This window comes from Mya arenaria, chromosome 5 (assembly GCF_026914265.1).
Source record: "Mya arenaria isolate MELC-2E11 chromosome 5, ASM2691426v1".
Taxonomy (NCBI): domain Eukaryota; kingdom Metazoa; phylum Mollusca; class Bivalvia; order Myida; family Myidae; genus Mya; species Mya arenaria.
The window spans coordinates 45,474,652-45,500,012 of record NC_069126.1 but is presented as its reverse complement, the minus strand read 5'-3'; the positions used below and the strand labels follow the sequence as shown (position 1 = coordinate 45,500,012).

The following is a 25,361-nucleotide window of genomic DNA, read 5'->3' as shown; positions in this document are numbered from 1 at the left end:
GTTTCCCATATATTTGTGGTGTGTTAATAATTCTATGCATTAACAAAATGTAAATAAACAGGCGGTTATTTCATTTAAATTTTTTAAATTGAATTACTCTAGTCTATCCTGAGCTCAACATTTATTTCTATGATCTGATACTGGCAAAACTGCACCGGTGAATTGTATAGATAAAATGGAGCTTTGTACAAACTGATCTAGAATCTGGCATTGAGCTACGTTCTCATACAAACTGATCTAGCCTGGCATTGAGTTACATTCTCGTACAAACTGATCTAGCCTGGCATTGAGTTACATTCTCGTACAAACTGATCTAGCCTGGCATTGGGCTACATTCTCATACAAACTGATTTAGAATCTGGCATTGAGCTACATTTTCAGTTTCATCCAAACATATTGCACAGTTTATGTCAATCTATTTTACTTGTACTTGTCCTACTCTGGGAAATACTTTATCTACCATTAAGTTTCAGAACTTGTATTCTAAAAACATAGTTTTTGAAACTGGACATAATTTTCAAGTTAATTCAGCACTATAGATCAAATTGTACATGATTCTAATGTAATACTATCTCATTTATATCAGACTATTTGAGGAATATAAGTATATATTTAAATATACAGGAGTCTTGAGATGTACTATAGTATAGTATAAGTCAATTCTATCAACCTGAAACAAGCTACCACACCTCAACAAATATCATTGAACACGTTTTCATACCCATTTTGAAACTTATCAAAATAAACATATCAAGACTGAATAGATATATTTAAAATGTCTGCATAATTCTGTACACAAACTCATCCCCTAAAACTTGAAAAATAAGAAGCCTTTACAAGTATCCCTGAGAAAAACTTGAGAGAGGTTTAAAACGTCTTTGGGGTTAAAACAAAAAGGAAAAATATAACATAAAAACATCATGTAATATGATAGCACAAAATCAACAAATAATATCAGTAAAACAATATCACTGCAGAAAGCCTGCGTGGTTTTAGAACCATTATTAAAAGAGCTGAATGCACAACAACAAGAAGTTATCTATCAACAAAACAAAGGCAACAATGAGTCTGTCATAAGTCATTGAATATAAATCCAAAGTCATTGCCATGTGTATCAATGTCTCACTGCTGCGCGTTTCTGTAACAAAAGCTGCCGCAAGGAGTTGGCTTCTTCGCGTAATGTCCCAACCTGAGCTCGTAAAATGGCATTTTCCTTCTCAAGAAAACTTGCTCTTATTGCGATTTCATCTTCCCTTGCCTTGCGGGAATCCCGCGACTTTTTAGCAGCATTGTTGTTTCTCTTCCGTCGCTCGAAATACTTGTCATCTTTGAGGTCTTCTGGAATAGGTTTCTTCTCACTGCGAGGCCGCTTCTGGGTCTGCGAGACAGATGCAAGGGCACGAGCAAGGGTTTGGTTGTTTGCACCTTCTGGAATTGAAAATAAAAAATTATCTTATTTTGTTTCTTTTTATTATTTTTTCGCTTAAATATGTAATTTCTCAGATGAAAATAGAACAGCTATATCCTTAAAAAAAAGCTTGAATATGAGTGATTTAGACAAAATGTAGGAAAAAGAGGCTAAAACCGCTCTATTTATAAGTCTGAAATTAAACACTCTGTCTCATTTCCAATTTTAGGATTAATCCTGATTTATATGGTACCTGCAATTTGAATGCTTTTACAGTCAGAAGAATATCTTAAGATTTCCGTAAAACTATTAAAAAGGAAAAATGTTGGTTTTCACAATTTAAAGGCTTTTCATAAATTGGGTGTCCTGAATAATTTTAAATTAGAAAAAGCAATAAAAAATACATTAATGTTATGTATTAAATTATTGGGTTAAAAAAATCTTCTTTTTATCTCAAGTTAGAATCAACCTTAAGGATATAAATGACATCAATTTTTGTCTCAAACTCTAATGAGAAATACTTCAAATATTCTGTTTAAAATAACAACCATGAATAACAACCATGATTCATGCTATGAGTGGTCAAGGCAGGAAATACAAACCTTGTGCCAATATTTTTATTAGTTTTGCACTTCCTAACCTCTGCCACTGCATTACCTGTGTTATTTGTTCAATACTAACATATGGTTATATGTTTTTCTAAGAGCTCCTAGGTAATCAATGTTACACTGGTCAACAATATGGCATTACATCATTGTGACTGGCTCTACCAATGTGAAGGCATTGTAGGTAACAATGGCTGTCAGACACAATTATGTCACCTTCTGCAAATATAGACACTGCTGCACAAACTAAGGTCCACTTACGATTCATGAAAAAATCAAATACTATTAAGAGATCCTTAACTACCAAATCTCTTTTTAAGCAAACATATCATTTTTGTTCTAAATGGCACCCCAATATGCTTATCTTCAATTAAGATGTAAATAAAATACTGAAGATAAATTGTGAAATGATGGTATACTCTTAAATTTCATCTTCATTTTAATCTATTTATTTAGTTTTATTTAGTTGCAAGAGAGAGAGAAAGAGGGAAAGTCCTATATTTTTACATTTTCCCCATAATTTGGCATAAATAACAACAAATTAAGGTTAATTAGTTCAGTGTCTACACTATTCTTGAATATGGCATTCAAAACTTTCACTTGGAATGACTAAATTATCAGCTAGATCCCTTTAATACATCACTGCTTAATTATTACTATGTTCCCATATATTTTTCTTTTCCCTGTTTCATAATAATGTACATACAGTCATCTTATTTCCTTATTTGGCGACACCTTCATGACTTATCATATATCAGTAAAGCTATGTTGATGCCTGTGTGGTGTGTCTGTGGGGTTTGTGTTTGTGTATGTGGTCTTTATATATTATATTTGTCTCTTAAGTTCACTCAGAGTCATATTTGCCGTTGAATTGTTCCTCTTAACAGGATATACCATTGAATTTTCGACTCCTGAAACATAGTTTTCATTGTATAATTATTACACACAGGCACAAGTCCATAGGAGCAGTGTTCCTTACCGACAAGTGTGTTGTATTAATGTTTTTTATTATAATTATTTTGAGAGTAAAATGAAGTATTTTTTCTTATCATTTTTTTTTCAATGCTCAATATAGATAATCAAAAATTCATGGAAAATAACAAAAATAACAATGTTAAACACTAAAAGAATTCTTTATTTAACATTAAATTATAATCTCATTAAAGTTGCTGTACACTTGTTGTAACCTGATTAAGAGATGTATATTTGAGAACAAATAGGTATAGGATTACCCCACATGGGTGCCATTGTAAATGGATTAGAAGAAAATCCTGAAGAAGCGCTCCCAAATCCATTTCCAAATCCGCCCATCCCTGCAAATTCTGAGCCAACAGTCAGCCCATTATTTGCTGGAAAGTAAGCCCTAGTTGACTCCAGGAACCTCTCCATCATATCCCCCATTGTAAGAAAGACCTTTCCTTTTCAATTTTGTCTTAACACACAAATTTTTATTATTTTTCGTTCAATTGTTGACTATTTTACTCCAAGTGTTCACATTACACATGTATTCAATTCATGACAAAAAAATTATGTAACAAAATAAATATTTTTTCATTAATTATTTTTAAAACAATTAAAGGTTCACTTTGTTTTCTTCCTCCCAAATATTACCAGTAACAATTGTTTTTGTAAATATCTGTAATAGCTTTATTTTTATTTTTACAAGTTTATCCACATGTTCCAAACACAAAACACAAATGGCAATTTTAAAATGCCACTCAAGTCTTAAACAGCTCAAAATATATTAAGCAACCATCTAACTTTAGTTTGAAAGTAAATGGCCATAGCACAGTACAAGTCTTCAGTGATATTGACCAACGTTATGTAACATCCTAAAGGTGAGATCTAGACATCCATAATTGAATGTGTATTAAACATTGAAGAGTAATATTATGCAATATTACAAGACCGTGTAACATTACATCATAAGTAATCATTCCACCAATGGCTAGCCCTCCAATGACCATAATGTAATACACAAGATAGTCTAGATAAACTGGGATTTACTTAAATATGAAATCAGATTATTGCGTTTTACTTAAAGCATTATTTTGTCTCTATAGTTTATGGATAAAAATTATTATAAATTACATCAATAATTAAGGGATAAAAGAGCTTTGGTGCTTTCTACTGTAAGATATTTGAATTACAACAATGTTGAACTCATATAATAAGTCATGTAATAACTCAACTAGACGCTAACAATCTAATTTAGTTTGAATGAATATTTTCTTATCTTAAAAAAGACAACAACAAACACATGATGATAGAGGGGGCATATATTCTACTTAATTCTACTATTTTAAAGGCAATGAAGATCTCCAGATTTACTTAAAACTGTCTATAAATTCAAATATTAGACAGAACAAGAGCACAATATAGTGAATACCAATGCTCATCTATTCTTTTAAGTCAATATCAGTAAGGTTTTAGCTAGAGGGTTATGGGAGAGTGCTGCAACCTGTCCTTTTTTGGTAGCACCCTGCTGCATTCAAAGAATTAAATGCTGCTCAACAGTGCTGACGAGGCCAGCGAAACAAATGCTATGACAATTAATGGACTTCTTTCCTTCATAAATCACACAAGGTATAAATCTATAAAACATTCAATGACCTGATTTCAGGAAAACGTCTGAAAACTTCTAGTGTCAACCTAAAATTTGACACCCTTCTGTATATCTTATTTGGAACCATATAAACCAAAGTAATAGGGGATGAGTGTTTGTTCCAGTGTAATATATTTCACAGACTGAGCAACAGAAGCTATATTTCATGAGTGGCGTAACGTAACAAGTGAAAATTTTACATTGGTATTCACTAGGTGAAATATAGTGTATCTTTCACTGAAACAATCAATTTTTCTGTTTATCATAAGCCTAAAATGGATATAAAATAACAGTTAGATGTTGTTTTTCAAAAACAACATACTAAACTGTTTGTGAACTGAATGTAATTTCAGAAACACATTTGTGATGGCAAAATTTAAGAACAAGCATCAAAAGGCAATCTATTTGCAATATATCATACCTATCTGGGATTCATGAGGCAGCTGTGGTTGTGCGTCTCTGTGGTGACTCAGTCTCTTGTCCGACAATCTCCGCATTGGCAACGGCTTTGGAAGGAGGTTAGGATTGAAAGATGACTGCATGGCGACCATGGAAGCAGGATGCATGTTGCTATGGTAACTTTGGTGTTGAGTATTATGGACAGATTTGGGTTCATCAGGACTGCCTGTGTGATGGAAATAAAGGCATCTTTTGCGTGTTTCAGATGTAATAACATCAATCATAAGAGATGATAAATACACGCTAAAATATTTCTGGGTGGAATAATGCTGCCTTTTCAGTTTGAAGATGACACCAAGGGCAGGACACTGTACATGTATAACATATTACATTTTAAGCTCTAACGCCAACCTATCAGAGCATATCATCAATGTTCGAAGTATTCTAATAAAAATAACTAAATATAAAGCGCACTATCATTCAATGTTATTATTATCTATCTCAATAACTATTCAATGTTTGTAATGGCAAATGACTAAAAACCATTTCAGCCAAACAAGAAGTAAGACACCACAAACAAGAACCTACATATTAGGTTTACCAGTGTTTCTACCTGGAGGGGTAGGAGGGAGTCCCTTCTCTGATTTTAACGCGAAATTCATCGCATTCTCGTACGATCCTGCTGCTGCTGCCTGGGACATCATATTAGCGATAAGCATCTCCTGGCTGGTGTGACTGCCCGCCATGCTGCTCATCGCCAGCCCGGACTGCGCGAGGCTCTCCATGATGGAGGATGGCATGCCCTGCGCGAACTGCTCCATGTAAAACCCTGCCAGTGCCTTACTGCTGCCGGTGAGGCCATCTCCTGTAACAAATTCATGAGTAAATTGAAATGATTTCTGACAATATGTGTACAATACTAAAACAAGGATTGAATTTACGAGTGAAGATGAAATGAAGAACACAAGAGATAACATTAGATGCCCAGGGTTGTCTGTTATTTAATGTTGAACAAGGGGAATCACTCACCAAGTACTAAAATTTAATATTGCGAGTTGCTCCACCTATGCCAATATCAATGTGAAAAGCAATATCAATATGAAAATGAATATCAATGTGAAAAGTAATATCAATGTGAAAAGTAATATCAATGTGAAAATGAATATCAATGTGAAAAGTAATATCAATGTGAAAAGTAATACCTAGCTTGATCAGTTCATATGGCCTTTTTGTAAGCTATGGCCGATGCTTACAATAGCAACTTAGAATAATGAAACCAATGCAAAACAGTTCTAAACATTAGTGCTTCTTTAAAGTTGGATAATCAACAAATTTCTAAATTGATAATAAAAAAATGTTCAACCAAAATCAGTCATCATATACGACATGTTGATAACAGAAGAATAAATTCAATAGGAATTATTTTACTTTACTGAATATAACATTTTTATCACTTGATATTTAAAATGTTTTGATTTGAAACATAACATTATTCACTAGGAATTGAGCAAGGCAGTTTTAGATGGGGGTTGCCATTTGCTGCTGCTGCTGATGATGATGATGATAAACATTGACTGAATGATGAGGAGCATCCAAACGACTAGTGATAAATGTACAGGATTTTATAGATGATAAATTTTAGATAACGGAACTACTCAGCAGAGTACAATTTCCATCACCTTAACTCGCGTTTAATTCAATTAAACGTCGATCAAGAGTATATATTTTAATGTTATTTAACAAAGGAGTCATAAATAAAATATCTTGAAGGTTTCATATTAATTCATTTTATAAGTACGGAGAAAATCAGGAAAAACTAGCAAAAATCGCAACGCCCACGTGATCACTGATAAAACCAGTCTAGCGAGAGATATACATGACGATCTGGGTCACGATAAGGGTCAACTTGCTCTGACCATCCAAAATGGCCACCAACAACTGAAACCTGGCCTCTTTTCCAATCATTTGTCGCTTGATTATATTGTTACTCTTCTGAATTATTATTTATCATTTAGGTAAAATTACTTCGAACATCGTGCTCTACGAATTCGACATGTTCAGTAAACGAGGGTTATTACAAATCATTATATAACATATGAACTTTTACGATCGAAAAGCTAACAGTCGGAGGGCAGAGGTTAGAGGGAATACGCGGATAAACACAATATTTACCTAAGTTCTCGGACATCCCACGGGCGCTAAATCCCTGAATCTGCTGCGCCAAGGCATTGTCCATTTGGCCAGGGAAGTCACAAAAAGTTCCATCACTCATTTTTAAGCAAAATCCTCAACAAGAAGTCATATTACACGCAGATTAGAGAGATAGCCATTACGTCATTTTGGCCAATTGACACAACCTGTGTACTGAATGCGCAATAGGTCAATCCCACGTCAAGAATAGGGAGCGCATGTTCGATAATAACGCTTACCACAATTCTTTATCAGCGCATGACTTAATTTTCTCGATTTTATCTATAGAAGTTCAATTTTAATCTTACGTTTAGTGTGTTAATTGTGTAACAAGCTGTTTGGTGTGTTTTAAAAAAGCGCTTTATCAAAATCCTTCCCTACATACCAACGAATATAAACTCGCCCGATAACTGACCAGTCACGTGACACAAATGGTCAGTAGCGAGGCGCCTCAGGGGATTTCAACTTCCTTTTCCTCCAACTGCACTTTAGACAGTGATTAATCGACGTGAAAAAAATTAAAATCTATGTCTTTTTAAATAATAACCTTACAAAGTTTCCCGGACAATTTGCGATATTCTTTGCACGAGTGAAATAGTACGCAGGTCGAACGCGCGAATACAATAAGGTTACTCTACACTATTAGTTTGCAGTGCGAACGTGATCTACATTATCCCATTTACTCACGTCATAAAAACAAAATAGTAATAAATGATTGCTTTTGATGAAATTTCCCGTTTGAAACACAACTCAACTCCAATCACGATGGTGGTAAAATGGCGCTTATTTCAGTGTAAACGTTTATCAACATTATTGATTCTTAGTAGAGGAATGAGATAAATAAGTAATACTATTAGACTAAATAAGACAAAACGCATTTGATCAAATAAATAAAAATGTACGTTGAAAAGAAGAATGTGGAATAACCGAACTTAAACACCAGGCTCCAATTTCTCGAAACTTCTTAAGCTTAACAGGCTTAAGCTGCTTATTTCAACAAGCCAAAATATATACTTATAGTGAATTTTTATAAATAAAAAATGGTTTATTGTGATAATCGTAACGATAATTCCTTTCTAAAGTATTAAAACTTTTAAAGGAGTATATAAAACGCAATATATTGAAAGACAAAAATAGTGGGTTTAGCTTAATCCTGTTATAAGAGACTTAAGAAGTTTCGAGAAATTGGGACCAGATACAATAATTAACTTAAAACATTTTCTTCGTCAATTTCGTTTAAAGCGATTAACTAGTAGCACAAAAAAAAGAAATATGCATAGCATCAAGTCGGCGCGATAAAAATAGAAGAAAGAGAATGCATTTAGATCACCTAAACAGTATACAATGTACATATGTTCGAAAAGAATTTTTGTTTTTGATAATACACTTGACTGAGTAATTAATTGAACGGGGATAAAAAAAAATACCGTAGTATAAATTATCAATTATGAGGGAATGATCTGGAATTTGTTATTTTGTATGCCACTTGCAAAACAAACAATTCAGCTTACTGTTAGTTTTTCAAATATCTCTGTCGCTTGCTGGCCAATGCCTCTTCGGCGTAGGAGATAGAGAAACATATTGGAAATTGTGATAGTGCCGAGTAACCTTCATCTATTCGGGGAAAAGTTGGCACTTCATGTTATCATGCAACGTGGAAAAAATCAAAAGCATTCTTCTGCAATTAAGTTATCTATCAACTGGTCCCTAAGTTAAAACTTCATTTTGGACAATATCAAATAGTGTCAGGAGGGCGTCGAATAATAATAATAATAATAATAATAATAATAATACAAACTTGCAGTATTTTCAAAAATATATGGGTTCTTAACATTTGAAATGTCTAAAACTTCAATAAGTTTGGTCTAGTATAAAAATGACTTGGTAAATATTTCATCATCTAGGAACTTTTAAGTGGACTGATTAAAACGAAAAATATTAAAGATATTGCATTTGGTCACCAACACAGAACAAGAGAAGTATTTTCGAATAATGGGATGAAATGAGTTTATTCCAAAAAGTTTGAGTTTTAACTATTTCACTTAGAGAGTATCTACTCAATTCTGAGAAGAGCATAGTATGTGTTATTCGGTGAAAAAGGTTACAAAGCAGTTGCTCCATAAGGCTCAGGTTTTCAAAGCCCCATCATGCACATCCGTTACTCAGAATAGGCATTATAGTAGAATCCTAAAAGTTTGGAGATCTAGAGGTAAGTTAATGTTATTGATTTTAAGAAATGGATTATTTTTGCCTGGGTAATCAAATATTTGCGTCAACTCAGAATGCTACGAGCGGACGAGCGGACGAAAAATAAACTTATATATATTAATATTGCTCGTGTATCTCTAATACTTGACTATTAGTACTAAAGTTAAATTAATTTATCTTTTTAGAACCATTGTTTCCGTGATTATTGTTTGCAATGGAAATTAAACATCGATTATTCTAAACTAAGATCAAACAATGACCTTAGTTTTTGAATAATTAATACTGAATTTCCAATGCAAACAATAATCATAGAAGTAATTTAAACTTTGTTTGAAATCACGCCCATTGTCTGCAAAGAGCACGGCGTAAAAAAGGACAAATACTTGGAGATACATAGTATCATAACCATCTATTTGTATGGAAACAACTGTGTAGGTTCTTTTAAGAAAATCACCAAGATCCAGCAGTTGTGCAAGCGGAGTGTGGTCATGTCTCCACTATAGCTTGATTAATTGGTCCTTATTATAAACCAGTTTTATCATGGCAGGGCATGTATCAAAAAGGTGGTAAAATAAACTGCAACTTTACTCATTATTCTTTACTGTAAATAATTGCACAAACAGTTTACCTGATAGCTCCACGCCTCGCTCAGACGGTAACAGCTTTCTGTAGCCCCGGGTGTCCACCTAGCTCTAGCCGGAACTGGGGTATCTCTTTGCTCAACTCTGGTATGGGAAGGAAGGTACTGGGTCTCCTTCTCGCCCAACCGCAATCTCGCGGATCTCCACTTTACTCAACCCTGGTATTGGAAGGAGGGACATGGGTTTCCATCTCGCTAAACCCCGATATTGGATGGAGGGGCCTTCGTCTCCACCTCGCTAAACCCCGATATTGGATGGAGGGGCCTACGTCTCCACCTCGCTAAACCCCGATATTGGATGGAGGGACCTACGTCTCCACCTCGCTAAACCCCGGTATTGGATGGAGGGACCTACGTCTCCACCTCGCTAAACCCCGATATTGGATGGAGGGGCCTACGTCTCCACCTCGCTAAACCCCGGTATTGGATGGAGGGACCTACGTCTCCACCTCGCTAAACCCCGGTATTGGATGGAGGGGCCTACGTCTCCACCTCGCTAAACCCCGATATTGGATGGAGGGGCCTACGTCTCCACCTCGCTAAACCCCGATATTGGATGGAGGGACCTACGTCTCCACCTCGCTAAACCCCGATATTGGATATTGGATGGAGGGACTTACGTCTCCACCTCGCTAAACCCCGGTATTGGATATTGGATGGAGGGACCTTCGTCTCCACCTCGCTTAACCCCAATATTGGATGGAGGGACCTACGTCTCCACCTCGCTAAACCCCGATATTGGATGGAGGGGCCTACATCTCCACCTCGCTTAATCCTGAAACCCGATATTGGATGGAGGGGCCTACGTCTCCACCTCTCTAAACCCTGATATTGGATGGAGGGACCCTCGTCTCCACCTCGCTAAACCCCAGTCTGGGGGATCTCCACCTCACTAAACCCGAATATTGGATGGAGGGACCTACGTCTCCACCTCTCTAAACCCCAATATTGGATGGAGGGACCTACGTCTCCACCTCTATAAACCCTGATATTGGATGGAGGAACCTTCGTCTCCACCTCGCTAAACCCCGGTATAGGATGGAGGGACCCTCGTCTCCACCTCGCTAAACCCCGGTATAGGATGGAGGGACCCTCGTCTCCACCTCGCTAAACCCCGATATTGGATGGAGGGACCTTCGTCTCCACCTCTCTAAACCCCGATATTGGATGGAGGGACCTACGTCTCCACCTCTCTAAACCCCAATATTGGATGGAGGGACCTACGTCTCCACCTCTATAAACCCTGATATTGGATGGAGGGACCTTCGTCTCCACCTCGCTAAACCCCGGTATAGGATGGAGGGACCCTCGTCTCCACCTCGCTAAACCCCGGTATAGGATGGAGGGACCCTCGTCTCCACCTCGCTAAACCCCGATATTGGATGGAGGGACCTTCGTCTCCACCTCTCTAAACCCCGATATTGGATGGATGGACCCTCGTCTCCACCTCGCTAAATCCTGATATTGGATGGAGGGACCTACGTCTCCACCTCGCTAAACCCCGATATAGGATGGAGGGACCCTCGTCTCCACCTCGCTAAACCCCGGTATAGGATGGAGGGACCCTCGTCTCCACCTCGCTAAATCCTGATATTGGATGGAGGGACCTACGTCTCCACCTCGCTTAATCCTGAAACCCGATATTGGATGGAGGGGCCTACGTCTCCACCTCGCTAAATCCTGATATTGGATGGAGGGGCCTACGTCTCCACCTCGCTTAATCCTGATATTGGATGGAGGGACCTACGTCTCCACCTCGCTTAATCCTGATATTGGATGGAGGGACCTACGTCTCCACCTCGCTTAATCCTGATATTGGATGGAGGGACCTACGTCTCCACCTCGCTTAATCCTGATATTGGATGGAGGGACCTACGTCTCCACCTCGCTAAATCCCGATATTGGATGGAGGGGCCTACGTCTCCACCTCGCTTAATCCCGATATTGGATGGAGGGACCAACGTCTCCACCTCGCTTAATCCTGATATTGGATGGAGGGACCTACGTCTCCACCTCGCTTAATCCTGAAACCCGATATTGGATGGAGGGGCCTACGTCTCCACCTCGCTAAATCCTGATATTGGATGGAGGGACCTACGTCTCCACCTCGCTTAATCCTGAAACCCGATATTGGATGGAGGGACACTCGTCTCCACCTCGCTAAATCCTGATATTGGATGGAGGGACCTACGTCTCCACCTCGCTTAATCCTGAACCCCGATATTGGATGGAGGGACCCTCGTCTCCACCTCGCTAAACCCCGGTATAGGATGGAGGGACCCTCGTCTCCACCTCGCTAAACCCCGATATTGGATGGAGGGGCCTACATCTCCACCTCGCTTAATCCTGAAACCCGATATTGGATGGAGGGGCCTACGTCTCCACCTCTCTAAACCCTGATATTGGATGGAGGGACCCTCGTCTCCACCTCGCTAAACCCCAGTCTGGGGGATCTCCACCTCACTAAACCCGAATATTGGATGGAGGGACCTACGTCTCCACCTCTCTAAACCCTGATATTGGATGGAGGGACCTACGTCTTCTCCTCGCTCAACCCCAGTCTGGGGGATCTCGACTTCGCTCAACCCTGGTATGGGAAGGGGAACCTCGGTCTCCATCAAGCTCATCCCCAGTCTTTGGGATCTCCACCTCGCTAAACCCCGATATTGGATGGAGGGGCCTTCGTCTCCACCTCGCTAAATCCTGATATTGGATGAAGGGACCTACGTCTCCACCTCGCTGAACCCCGATATTGGATGGAGGGACCTACGTCTCCACCTCGCTAAATCCTGATATTGGATGAAGGGACCTACGTCTCCACCTCGCTGAACCCCGATATTGGATGGAGGGACCTACGTCTCCACCTCGCTAAATCCTGATATTGGATGAAGGGACCTACTTCTCCACCTCGCTGAACCCCGATATTGGATGGAGGGACCCTACGTCTCCACCTCGCTGAACCCCGATATTGGATGAAGGGACCTACGTCTCCACCTCGCTGAACCCCGATATTGGATGGAGGGACCTACGTCTCCACCTCGCTAAATCCTGATATTGGATGAAGGGACCTACGTCTCCACCTCGCTGAACCCCGATATTGGATGGAGGGGCCTACGTCTCCACCTCAGTAAGCCTCGATATAGGATGGAGGGACCTACGTCTCCACCTCGCTAAATCCTGATATTGGATGAAGGGACATTCGTCTCCACCTCGCTGAACCCCGGTATAGGATGGAGGGGCCTACGACTCCACCTCACTAAACCCCGATATTGGATGGAGGGGCCTTCGTCTCCACCTCGCTAAATCCTGATATTGGATGAAGGGGCCTACGTCTCCACCTCGCTAAACCCCGATATTGGATGGAGGGACCTACGTCTCCACCTCGCTAAATCCTGATATTGGATGAAGGGACCTACGTCTCCACCTCGCTGAACCCCGATATTGGATGGAGGGGCCTACGTCTCCACCTCAGTAAGCCTCGATATAGGATGGAGGGACCTACGTCTCCACCTCGCTAAATCCTGATATTGGATGAAGGGACATTCGTCTCCACCTCGCTGAACCCCGGTATAGGATGGAGGGGCCTACGACTCCACCTCACTAAACCCCGATATTGGATGGAGGGGCCTACGTCTCCACCTCACTAAACCCCGATATTGGATGGAGGAGGGGCCTACGACTCCACCTCACTAAACCCCGATATTGGATGGAGGGGCCTACGTCTCCACCTCGCTAAACCCCGATATTGGATGGAGGGGCCTACGTCTCCACCTCACTAAACCCCGATATTGGATGGAGGGGCCTACGACTCCACCTCTCTAAACCCCGGTATTGGATGGAGGGGCCTACGTCTCCACCTCACTAAACCCCGATATTGGATGGAGGGGCCTACGTCTCCACCTCACTAAACCCCGATATTGGATGGAGGGGCCTACGTCTCCACCTCACTAAACCCCGATATTGAATGGAGGGACCTACGTCTCCACCTCGCTAAACCCCGATATTGGATGGAGGGGCCTACGTCTCCACCTCGCTAAATCCTGATATTGGATGAAGGGACCTACGTCTCCACCTCGCTGAACCCCGATATTGGATGGAGGGGCCTCGCTAAATCCCGATATTGGATGGAGGGGCCTACGTCTCCACCTCGCTGAACCCCGATATTGGATGGAGGGGCCTACGTCTCCACCTCGCTAAATCCCGATATTGGATGGAGGGGCCTACGTCTCCACCTCGCTAAATCCCGATATTGGATGGAGGGGCCTACGTCTCCACCTCGCTAAATCCCGATATTGGATGGAGGGGCCTACGTCTCCACCTCACTAAACCTCGATATTGGATGGAGGGACATTCGTCTCCACCTCTATAAACCCCAATATTGGATGGAGGGGCCTACGTCTCCACCTCACTAAACCTCGATATTGGATGGAGGGACCTACGTCTCCACCTCGCTAAACCCCGATATTGGATGGAGGGACCTACGTCTCCACCTCGCTGAACCCCGATATTGGATGGAGGGACATTCGTCTCCACCTCTATAAACCCCGATATTGGATGGAGGGACATTCGTTTCCACCTCGCTGAACCCCGATATTGGATGGAGGGACCTACGTCTCCATCTCGCTAAACCCCGATATTGGATGGAGGGACCTACGTCTCCACCTCGCTAAACCCCGATATTGGATGGAGGGACCTACGTCTCCACCTCACTAAACCCCAATATTGGATGGAGGGACCTACGTCTCCACCTCGCTAAACCCCAATATTGGATGGAGGGACCTACGTCTCCACCTCGTTAAACCTCGATATTGGATGGAGGGACCTACGTCTCCACCTCACTAAACCCCGATATTGGATGGAGGGACCTACGTCTCCACCTCGCTAAACCCCAATATTGGATGGAGGGACCTACGTCTCCACCTCGCTAAACCTCGATATTGGATGGAGGGACCTACGTCTCCACCTCACTAAACCCCAATATTGGATGGAGGGACCTACGTCTCCACCTCGCTAAACCCCGATATTGGATGGAGGGGCCTACGTCTCCACCTCACTAAACCTCGATATTGGATGGAGGGACATTCGTCTCCACCTCTATAAACCCCAATATTGGATGGAGGGGCCTACGACTCCACCTCTCTAAATCCCGATATTGGATGGAGGGGCCTACGTCTCCGCCTCACTAAACCCCAATATTGGATGGAGGGACCTACGACTCCACCTCGCTAAACCCCGATATTGGATGGAGGGGCCTATGTCTCCACCTCGCTAAACCTCGATATTGGATGGAGGGACATTCGTATCCACCTCTATAAACCCCGATATTGGATGTAGGGACCTACGTCTCCACCTCTCTAAACCCCGATATTGGATGGAGGGACCTTCGTCTCCGCCTCACTGAGCCCCGATATTGGATGGAGGGACCTTCGTCTCCACCCCGCTGAGCCCCGATATTGGATGGAGGGACCTACGTCTCCACCTTGCTAAACCCCGATATTGGATGGAGGGGCATACGTCTCCACCTCGCTAAACCCCGATAGTGGGTGGAGGGGCCTACGTCTCCACCTCGCTAAACCCCGATATTGGATGGAGGGGCCTACGTCTCCACCTCTCTAAACCCCGATATTGGATGGAGGGACCCTACGTCTCCACCTCGCTCATCACCAGTCTGGAGGATCTCCACTTCGTTTAATATGTATGGAAAGAGGGACCAGGGTCTCCATCTCGCTCAATCATAGTCTGGGGGACGTTCGCTCAACCCTGGTATGGAGAGGGGGACCTGAGTCTCCACCTCGCTAAATCCCGTATTGGAAGGAGGGATCTGGGTCTTCACCCCGTTCAACCCATGTCTGGGAGATCTCCAGCTCGCTCAACCCCGGTATGAGGGTGTGTGGACCCAGCCAACATTGCCGAATTGTAGCGCCAGCGGAGCCCGGACCTTTACGCAAAAAAGGAAACTTTTATTCCTAAACATTCCCACAATTAACACATTTGTAAACGAACCATTCATTTGCCTCTTATTTATCATATTTCAAATACATGTAGTAAACATGACACTGAAATCAGCGCTCGACCAGACATATTCCAGTTAAATAGTAACGCGAGAGGAGCTTCGTCTGGTTTTGAAATTAAGGCTGATCAGAAACTAAATTTAGATATTTGTAACAACAGTGCTCATAGCATTGCAGAAGAAATCATGTTCTCCCACCTCAGATAAGTAGATCCAATAATTTAACCATGCTAGAAATTCTTATCTTGCCCACGGGCGAAGATAAAATGCCCGTATGTAACTCCTTTTTAATGGTCACCACATTGTAATTACCTCCCTTGTTGAAGACTGTCGTCTGAAGCATCATGGAAACCTTGTCTTGTGGCAATATTTTGAACGCTTATTAATTATTTCTCGCTTCAAATGTCACCATTAAACAGTTTTCACGCACCTTTCAATAAATAATGCTTCACTCTCCTTAGAACTATTCAAAGGTCAATTTGACTATTAACATAATCTGAATCACTGCGCGCATATCCATGACAACCACGAATTATCGCATATCAATACGCAATTATTTTCACTAAGCACAAAAGAGTTCCAGCAAAAAATACATTTTTACTTAATTTTGTTTAATTGAGATGGGAGAAAAAGCATCTACCATAGCCGCTTGTGTAAGATAGGTTCATCCCGACCCTCGCGCGGGGTGTTTTGCGGAAACTCGGTAAACCTCGTTTCCACAAAACACCCTACGCTCGGGTCGGAATGAACCTATCTTACTCTCACGGCCATGGAAGATACTTATAGTCTAGTGACATTTGTAACAAAAGAAGATTTTAAATATAAACAAATGTACCTAGTGTTACAACAGTTTTCATAGCATTGCAGAAGACATCGGATCATGGTATCGTGACATTGAGAACAAGAACAGATCATAATTCTCAAAACATTAACAATGTGGTATCTGTACGCCCAATCTGAGGGGGGAGGGGGAGGGGGGTCTCAATCTAACTCAACTGGTCACGGTGGGGAGTCATAATGTAGCCCTAGCGGACCTAAGTTTTTTCTTCAAATAAAGGAAACTTTTATACAGAAACATAACCATAATGAGCGCTTTTGTAAACGAACATTATTCATATTTTCCCCATTTAACATGACATTTAGGGCAGCTCTCGGTCAGACATTGCGCTGCCATTCTGGAATAATATTAGCTCGAGCGGAGCTATGTCTGGTTTGCAAATGAAGTGTGATTAGGAACTGAATACATATATCCATGTATATTTAACAACATTATTCATAGCATTACAAAAGGCATTTAATAATGGTCCTGTGACACTTGTAACTAAATGAAACCATAATTATTTTTTACCTAGTATCTCTACGCAGCGTTCATCTTCTTGGCCAGTGGAGCTGGATCTCGGCTTTCAAGCCCTGCACCACATCAATGCCTCATAGGCGCTGACATTCTCTTCCTGTGTAGCCGGGTTCGCCACCTCTTTTATCCTTGTTCTAGGGGGGGGGGGCGGGGACACGCGTCTCCACCTCGCTCAACCCCGGCAGGGGGAACGACGACCGACTCTCTCAACCCCGGTCTGGGGAGGATGGAACCCGGGTCTCAATCTCGCCCAACCCCGGTATGAGATCCAGCTCACCACCTCGATCAACCCCGGTCCTGGGGAGCGGGGGCCGGGTCTCAATCTCGCTCAACCCCGGTCTGAGGGAGCGAGAACCCAGGTCCCTACCTCGTTTAACCCCGTTCTTGTGAAGCGGGGGCCCGGGTCTCCAGCTCGCTCAATCCCGATCTGAGGGAGCGAGGACCCAGGTCCCTACCTCGCTCAACCCCGGTCTAGGGGAGCGGGGACCCAGGCCATATCTGCAATATTGTTGCGCAGGCGGAGCTCAGTCTTTTCTGCAAGTGATGATAATTTTATATCGAAATAAAGAAAAAATAACGCATAAAAAATCTGTAAAAAATCTTATTTATTTATAATTTGCCAGTTTACCTTTTTCTGACATCCTGGCTAAATTGTAACGCGAGCAGAGCTTTTCCATTTTTACCAATTCAAAAGTGATTTAAAGCTGAATATATTTTTTAGTTTCAGCAGTTTCATGAAATTACAAAGATATTTTTACATGGTCCAGTTGCATTGGTGACAATATGAAGACTTTATTATCAAATTATTACTCCATGTATTTTCAACAATTACCTGGTATCTCTACGCCGCGCTCATCCTCTGGGGCAGGGGAGGGCCAGAACTTGGTCCTCAAACCCTGCACCCCATCAGGGCCACATAGGGGCTGACATCCTCCTCCTCCGCTTCCTGGATCACCGCAGTGTTTAGCCCAATGTCGGGGGAGCGCTGGAGCTTCACCCGAGCCTCCATTGCGCAAATTCGGCTAAGCCGTGATTGGCAGCGCGGGACCTCAGACTTCCGGATCTCAACCGCGCTTGGCCAAGGAGCATGAGTGTTGCGGGGTTTCTCGATCCTCATACCCTGGATGAAATCATGCACTGTCATGGCTGGCTTCACCCTGACCTCTGTCGCTGTGATTGGTTCGCTGGGCATGGCGGCCGCTATAACAATGGGTTTCAGGACCTTGGCCCTGGAACTGAATACAAATGTCGCACATAAATATTTTTAAATATAAATCATTTTTTATACACCAGAATGCACCATATCAGACAAAAAAAGTCACATTTTCGTATAAAGAAACCCCGATACAGCTCTCATAAACATATACTGTAACTAGGTATGGTTTGGTTCTTAGAAGGTGGCGCCCGTCCAAAGTTGCTTCCCTCTTCCATCAAATCCTGAATAAAACCATGCAACTACCAAACAAATCGTTTTATAAGTATTAGTAAAAGAACTATGCAATACTAATTGCATGGCGAGAGGAAATAACCATACCTGTCCTCATCCTGTTTAGTCTGTATCACAGCGACAGCGGCCTGGACTGGTTGCTGCTTCCGGGGATGCCTTTCGGTGATGAATTGGCACAGTGTGGCCAGGTCATTGAATCTGGAATACGGCCATTGTTAACAAACACCGACACAAGGTGGATACTTGGTAATAGTGGAATAGTAAGAGCATCATAGCGGAACACAGTGGTTTTGTTTTCTATGTTGCTGTCGATTAAGGGACATAACTTGAAGGATGTTTTAGCTGGAGTTGCTGGACTGCATTTTTTGTAATGTTTTACACTGTTTCACAATGATGTCTTAAACGGGTTTCCACTTCGTTGTCAGTTTTTTTATCAAGACGGCTACAGCAACTACACTACTTGTTTTCATTTAGGGGTTCATTAGTTCTCAAAACTGCAAATCTTAGTTTTACTGTACACTCCTTATTTAAAGAGCAATAATGTTGCAAATACACTTTTTAACAACAGTTTAATCAAAATAATGTAAAATGCATAGTTTATGACATTTAAGAATTCAAATTTTTGAGTCTTCAAATGCACCTAAACAAGCCAGATTCCCGACCAATTTGTAATGTGAAAATCTTTTTAAATTCATGCTTAAATTCCCAATGTTTACGTCTCTCCTGGAAAAGCATATTTGAGTGACATATTTGCATAAATTATTGCTGATCCAAATTTCCAAAATGCCTGGAAAAAGAGCTAAACTTACTGGAAGATTGACGCCTTCCCCGTAAGTTTCCACTCCCGGAAGCAAGCAAAGTGGCCATGAGAGTCAAAGAGCTCCCATGGTTTGTCCAGGGCCGGGTTGTAGGCGACGTTATAGGAATAGTCGCCTACGGTCAAGACTGTCGTCTCTGCCTGCCCTCTCGTCTCCATCCTGGTGTAGTACTGCTGCAAACGAAAACAGCAGCATAAATTTGTGTTGGTAATAGGCGGACACGTGTACCACTATTCTCCTCATGGCAAGAAGAACATTGACTCTTGTCACATTGAAAGTGAAAGTGCTGTTTTGTAGCCGGTTTGATGTTTGAGTATGCCTTAAAGTGACACTCTTATTCAAAATCAATAAATACACATCTAAAACAAATATAAATATTGAATGATAAACCTTTAACTACTTACTAAATTATGCATTTATGGAAAATATTAATTACTGATAACACGATTGTAGCAAAATATTAAATGATTGGTGAATGCTAAAAAAATAACTGTGGTCTACTAGAGTATTACAAGTCTCATTAGGTAGAAATACCTGCACATTTCTTTCAAATTAAACTCGGTATCCTTCACAAGAACCATTGTTTTCGACATTTATTCATCCGATTTTGGGATATTTAAACATTTGTATTTTTGTGCTAAATCTTATTTGGGGGTAAGAGTACATCTTTAATTTTAATTCTTTTTGTCTGTTGGTATACTGATACGTTATGTACATGTATGTACGTACTGCCTGGTGCATACACATCTATCTCAATTTAAACAGAACATAACTGTATGGCATTGGCCAAAGAATAATGGCAATATAAATTAACACATTGATAGCTACAAACATAATCACATTTATAGGCATGGATAACTCGAGTTTTTAGGTCGACCGTGAGATCACCGGTTTTTTGTCGCAAATTAACAGTCGTTCTATGTTTTAACTAACCGTCATAATTAAAAATTCCACTAACCTCGACACATTCTAGACCAATGCCTTCATCATACAGCAGCAGGTAATCAGGCACATCTGTAAACGTGAACCTGACCCCTGGCATATTGAAGAGACGGCGGGTGGGGTACCATCTTGTGTAAAGGATGTCATCAATTCCCACTCGTCCGTCTGCATGGTTGGTAACGTTTTCCAGTGTCCTGAAATAAAAATTAACTTATGGGTTCCATTTGGATAAAAGATCATCAATAACCTGCGTATACAACACATGGAGTCCATATGTTACTGTAAATCTTGACTTCTCAGGAGCCTGAATTTTATTGTTTTAAATGAACCTTCTCGATCGTGTTTAAGATGTAAATAACACCCCAATCCTTACTACTGTACATAATGTATGTAAAATACCTCGTCTCGTGTATTCTAACTTAATATCACATGGAAAGCACTGGATATTCATGTTTGGCGTTAATAACAAAACCCCTTACCTCAGGTCAGTGTGCAATTTATTACACTCTTTAATGATATCGATGACATGCTGGGGGGTTGGGGGCACAATTCCTAACTGGCGGATGAGTTTCCAATAGATCCCCGCGCCGATTGCCATGGAGGTACATTGTGCCCCAGCCCATTGCCCGAAACTGGGGTCACACTGGCTGATGTCAGAATACACTTGGGTTAAAAGACCTGGAAAGGTTAAAAATAAGGATTAGAAGCATGGGTCTGACCCCTCATTTCATCTGTGTCCAAAGCACTGCTAAAAGATAACGCATAGCGACTAATAACTAGTTACTTTAACAGACATGGTTATAAATGTTCATGAAAACTGTGTACGATAAAAAAGCAACCCTCAAAGCAACTTACCAACTTCATTGGTTCCACCCCGTGCTTGAAAGGCTGGACTTTTTTGCTGAAAATAAAAAAAAAAGTAATGTAAAGCCAAACTTTTAAACTACAGTTCAATAAGTTGTTGTACACGAAGTACTCAATTACTATAGATGATCGAGTATTAAGCGTGCGAGAAATAGGAAGATCGACGCGCGTGAGTGAGTGTAGATGGCAAAGTATTTAGTGCGTGAGAGATAGTGTAGATAGACGAGTATTCAGTGCGTGCGAGGTGATGTAGATGGCAAAGTATTTAGTGCGTGAGAGATAGTGTAGATGGACGAGTATTCAGTGCGTGGGAGGGGATGTAGATGGCAAAGTATTTAGTGCGTGAGAGATAGTGTAGATGGACGAGTATTCAGTGCGTGGGAGGGGATGTAGATGGCAAAGTATTTAGTGCGTGAGAGATAGTGTAGATGGACGAGTATTCAGTGCGTGCGAGGTGATGTAGATGGCAAAGTATTTAGTGCGCGGGAGATAGTGTAGATGGACGAGTATTCAGTGCGTGCGAGGTGATGTAGATGGCAAAGTATTTAGTGCGTGAGAGATAGTGTAGATGGACGAGTATTCAGTGCGTGCGAGGTGATGTAGATGGCAAAGTATTTAGTGCGTGAGAGATAGTGTAGATGGACGAGTATTCAGTGCGTGGGAGGGGATGTAGATGGCAAAGTATTTAGTGTGGGGGAGAGTGTGTAGATGGCAAAGTATATACTGCGCGGGAGAGAATGAAGATGGGCGAGTATTCAGTGAGCGGGAGAGAATGCAGATGGACGGGTATCCAGTGAGCGGGAGAGAGTGTAGATGGACGAGTATTCAGTGAGCGGGAGAGAGTGCAGCTGGGCGAGTATTCAATGCGCGGGAGAAAGTGTAGATGGACAAGTATCCAGTGTGCGGGAGAGTCTAGATGGATGAGTATTCAGTGAGCGGGAGAGGGTGAAGATAAACGAGTATTTAGTGTGCGGGAAAGAGTGGAGATGGACGACTATTTAGCGTGCGGGAGAGTCTAGATGGACGAGTATTCAATGTGAGGGAGAGTCAAGATGGACGAGTATTCAGTGCACGAGGGAGGGAGCGTGTAGATTGACGAGTATTCAGTGCACGAGGGATGGAGCGTGTAGATGGACGAGTATTCAGTGCACGTGGGAGGGAGAGTCAAGATAGACGAGTTTTCAGTGCACGAGGGAGGGAGCGTGTAGATGGACGAGTATTCAGTGCACGAGGGAGGGAGCGTATAGATTGACAAGTATTCAGTGCACGAGGGAGGGAGCGTGTAGACGTACAAGTATTTAGTGCACGAGGGAGGGAGCGTGTAGATGGGCGAGTTTAAAGTGCACGAGGGAGGGAGCGTGTAGATGGGCGAGTATTCAGTGCACGAGGGAGGGAGCGTATTGATACGAGGGAGGGGGCGTGTATATGGACGAGTATTCAGTGCACGAGGGAGGGAGCGTGTAGATGGACAAGTATTCAGTGCACGAGGGAGGGAGCGTGTAGACGGACAAGTATTCAGTGCACGAGGGAGGGGGCTTGTAGACGGACGAGTATTCAGTGCACGAGGGAGGGAGCGTGTAGATGGACGTGTATTCAGTGCACGAGGGAGGGGGCGTGTGGATGGACGAGTATTCAGTACACGAGGGAGGGGGCATGTAGATGGACGAGTATTCAGTGCACGAGGGAGGGAGCGTGTAGATGGACGAGTATTCAGTGCACGAGGGAGGGAGCGTGTAGATGGACGAGTATTCAGTGCACGAGGGAGGGAGCGTGTAGATGGACGAGTATTCAGTGCACGAGGGAGGGAGCGTGTAGATGGACGAGTATTCAGTGCACGAGGGAGGGAGCGTGTAGATGGACGAGTATTCAGTGCACGAGGGAGGGGGGGGGGGTGTAGATGGACAGTAGCATGGTATCAAAATATACAAGAATACTGTAGTGTAGAATATATATAGATCTAACAAAGATGCTATTAATCACGATGTTTGAACACAATTAATATTCACAAATATACAATGAAAACAACGAGAAACTATTTGCTTGTGTGAGGGTAAGAACCAGCCACCTGGCAAGATCAATTGGTTGATGGCCGTGCTAGTGATCCAGCGGTCCTGTGTTCGAACCCCACACCCGGCGCACTTTTCCTTCCAGGTTACGCATTTGAACTTGATCACAAACAATGTTTCTCTTATCAGACAAACACGAGGTTCGATCATGACAGACCAACAATGACCTTGATCTTTGAGTAACGAAAGATGGTCTTGATTACTTGCCACGATATCGCTAGTAAAGTTTAGTGAAACGTTTTAATACTGGGTATCTTTGAAGTAGGCTAGAATAAAAGCACCTTTGCAACATGCACGTGACTATTTTAAAAGAATAAAATGCTTTTCTTACCGGCATAGTGCTCAAGAGTTACTGTTTCGCAAAGCGATGCTAGTTGTGAAATCACAAAGAAGCGAATGACGTCGTAACCATGACGTCAATTGTGATTAAGTTAGTCACGTGGTGTTTTTATCATCTTTCGTACCCAAATAACGTCGTCCAAATAATTAATTACATTTAAAAACGTAAATTGCAGGATCATGATTTTAATGGCTTATAAATACGGGGCTATGCAGGACCGCGGCATTCATTTTGACAATGGCTTTTTATGGATGTGTGCATGGTTATTGTGCAGTAATTAAAATTGCATTTTAATACCATTGCACTAGCGGGTCCGGGGTGGGGGCGTTTAATAAGTTTATTTTTCTATTTCAATAAAGGACAAAAAGGTAATAAAATACGCCCAAAATGCACACTTTCGGACTAGAAACTGTTAAATACTCTTTCAGGAGTAACTTCGGCACCTCCCCCGCTCTCGCCAGCACTTTTAAGCCAAATAAAACACGGTTCTGAGCGAGGCGCGCAAGTCAAAAAGCTTACGCTTTTACGACCCTCTACGTCAAATTCTGGATCAGCTGGCCTGTATTGTACCGTTTGGAGCAGACTATAGATAAAAGATCGTCTTGACAGATGACATGAAGGTTGGAATTACGAAATAAATCTTGGATGAAATTGTGCTTTGGGTATGTTTTAAATTGTTACATAACAGCAAGTGAATTGAATTGTTGACTGATTGGTTCTATTAGCATTTTGTTGGTACAATTATATGAAATAATAATAATAATAATAACCTTAAATGACAATAGTAAACTTCTAAAAGGCAATCCAGACAGCGTTATGTTCAGTCGAGAAGGTTTTCGTGCCATCTGTTGTGTGATGTATCTGAGGCATATAATACAATTAAAGGGGGATTACTCTTGAGAGTCCAGCGATATGGCTGTTCAAGAAACTTTGTCCAAGATATTATTCCCATACTCCATATACATGCTGACCAAATTTGGAGATCTTGGCTTCTAAAGTGATTGATTGTAAAAGAAGAAAATTAGGAAAATTGCTTTAGTTAAAAGGCGATTACCCTCCTAATGACTCAAGTGATACAGCTGGTTATCAAACTTGTCGGAGATATTATTTCCATACACATTCTGATCAAAGTTGGTAACAGTTGAACAAAGGTTTCTAAAATTATTGATTACACAAGACCGGTTTTAGGCAATTTCTATAAATAAAGGGCTGATAACTCTTGAGTGACTACAGCGATATGGCTGGTTATCGCACTTTTCCGATGTATTATGTCCAATGGCATACATATTATAACCAAATCTGGTCATGGTTGGACAAAGACTTCTCAAGTTATTGAGGGAACAATACCAATTTTAAGTAATTTCTATAATAAAAGGGCAATAACTCTTGAGTGGCTCAAGCAAAATGTCTTGTTATCAAATTTTATATTCCGAGATATTCTGCCCATACACATTCTGACTTAATT

The 25,361-nt window shown here is 41.6% G+C and overlaps 1 protein-coding gene across 1 annotated transcript; it reads right to left on the bottom strand.

The window, feature by feature from the left end:
* Nucleotides 1-1,114: 1,114 nt before the first annotated feature.
* On the bottom strand, nucleotides 1,115-7,289 carry LOC128234007 (hepatic leukemia factor-like). Its single transcript, XM_052947937.1, has 4 exons — nucleotides 7,190-7,289; nucleotides 5,631-5,882; nucleotides 5,040-5,243; nucleotides 1,115-1,428 (listed from the first exon to the last, which is right to left on the bottom strand). Exons 1-4 carry the CDS (start codon nucleotides 7,287-7,289, stop codon nucleotides 1,115-1,117), a joined length of 870 nt encoding a protein of 289 aa, XP_052803897.1.
* Nucleotides 7,290-25,361: the final 18,072 nt, after the last annotated feature.

What these genes read in the sequence shown, in the direction of transcription:
- LOC128234007 (XM_052947937.1), bottom strand. Translation starts at nt 7,289, where the DNA reads ATGAGTGATGGAACTTTTTGTGACTTCCCTGGCCAAATGGACAATGCC. An exon ending in TGGGATGTCCGAGAACTTAG is followed by an intron (nt 5,883 to 7,189) that starts GTAAATATTGTG and finishes AATTTGTTACAG; the next exon opens with GAGATGGCCTCACCGGCAGC. An exon ending in ACTCCCTCCTACCCCTCCAG is followed by an intron (nt 5,244 to 5,630) that starts GTAGAAACACTG and finishes TCCATCACACAG; the next exon opens with GCAGTCCTGATGAACCCAAA.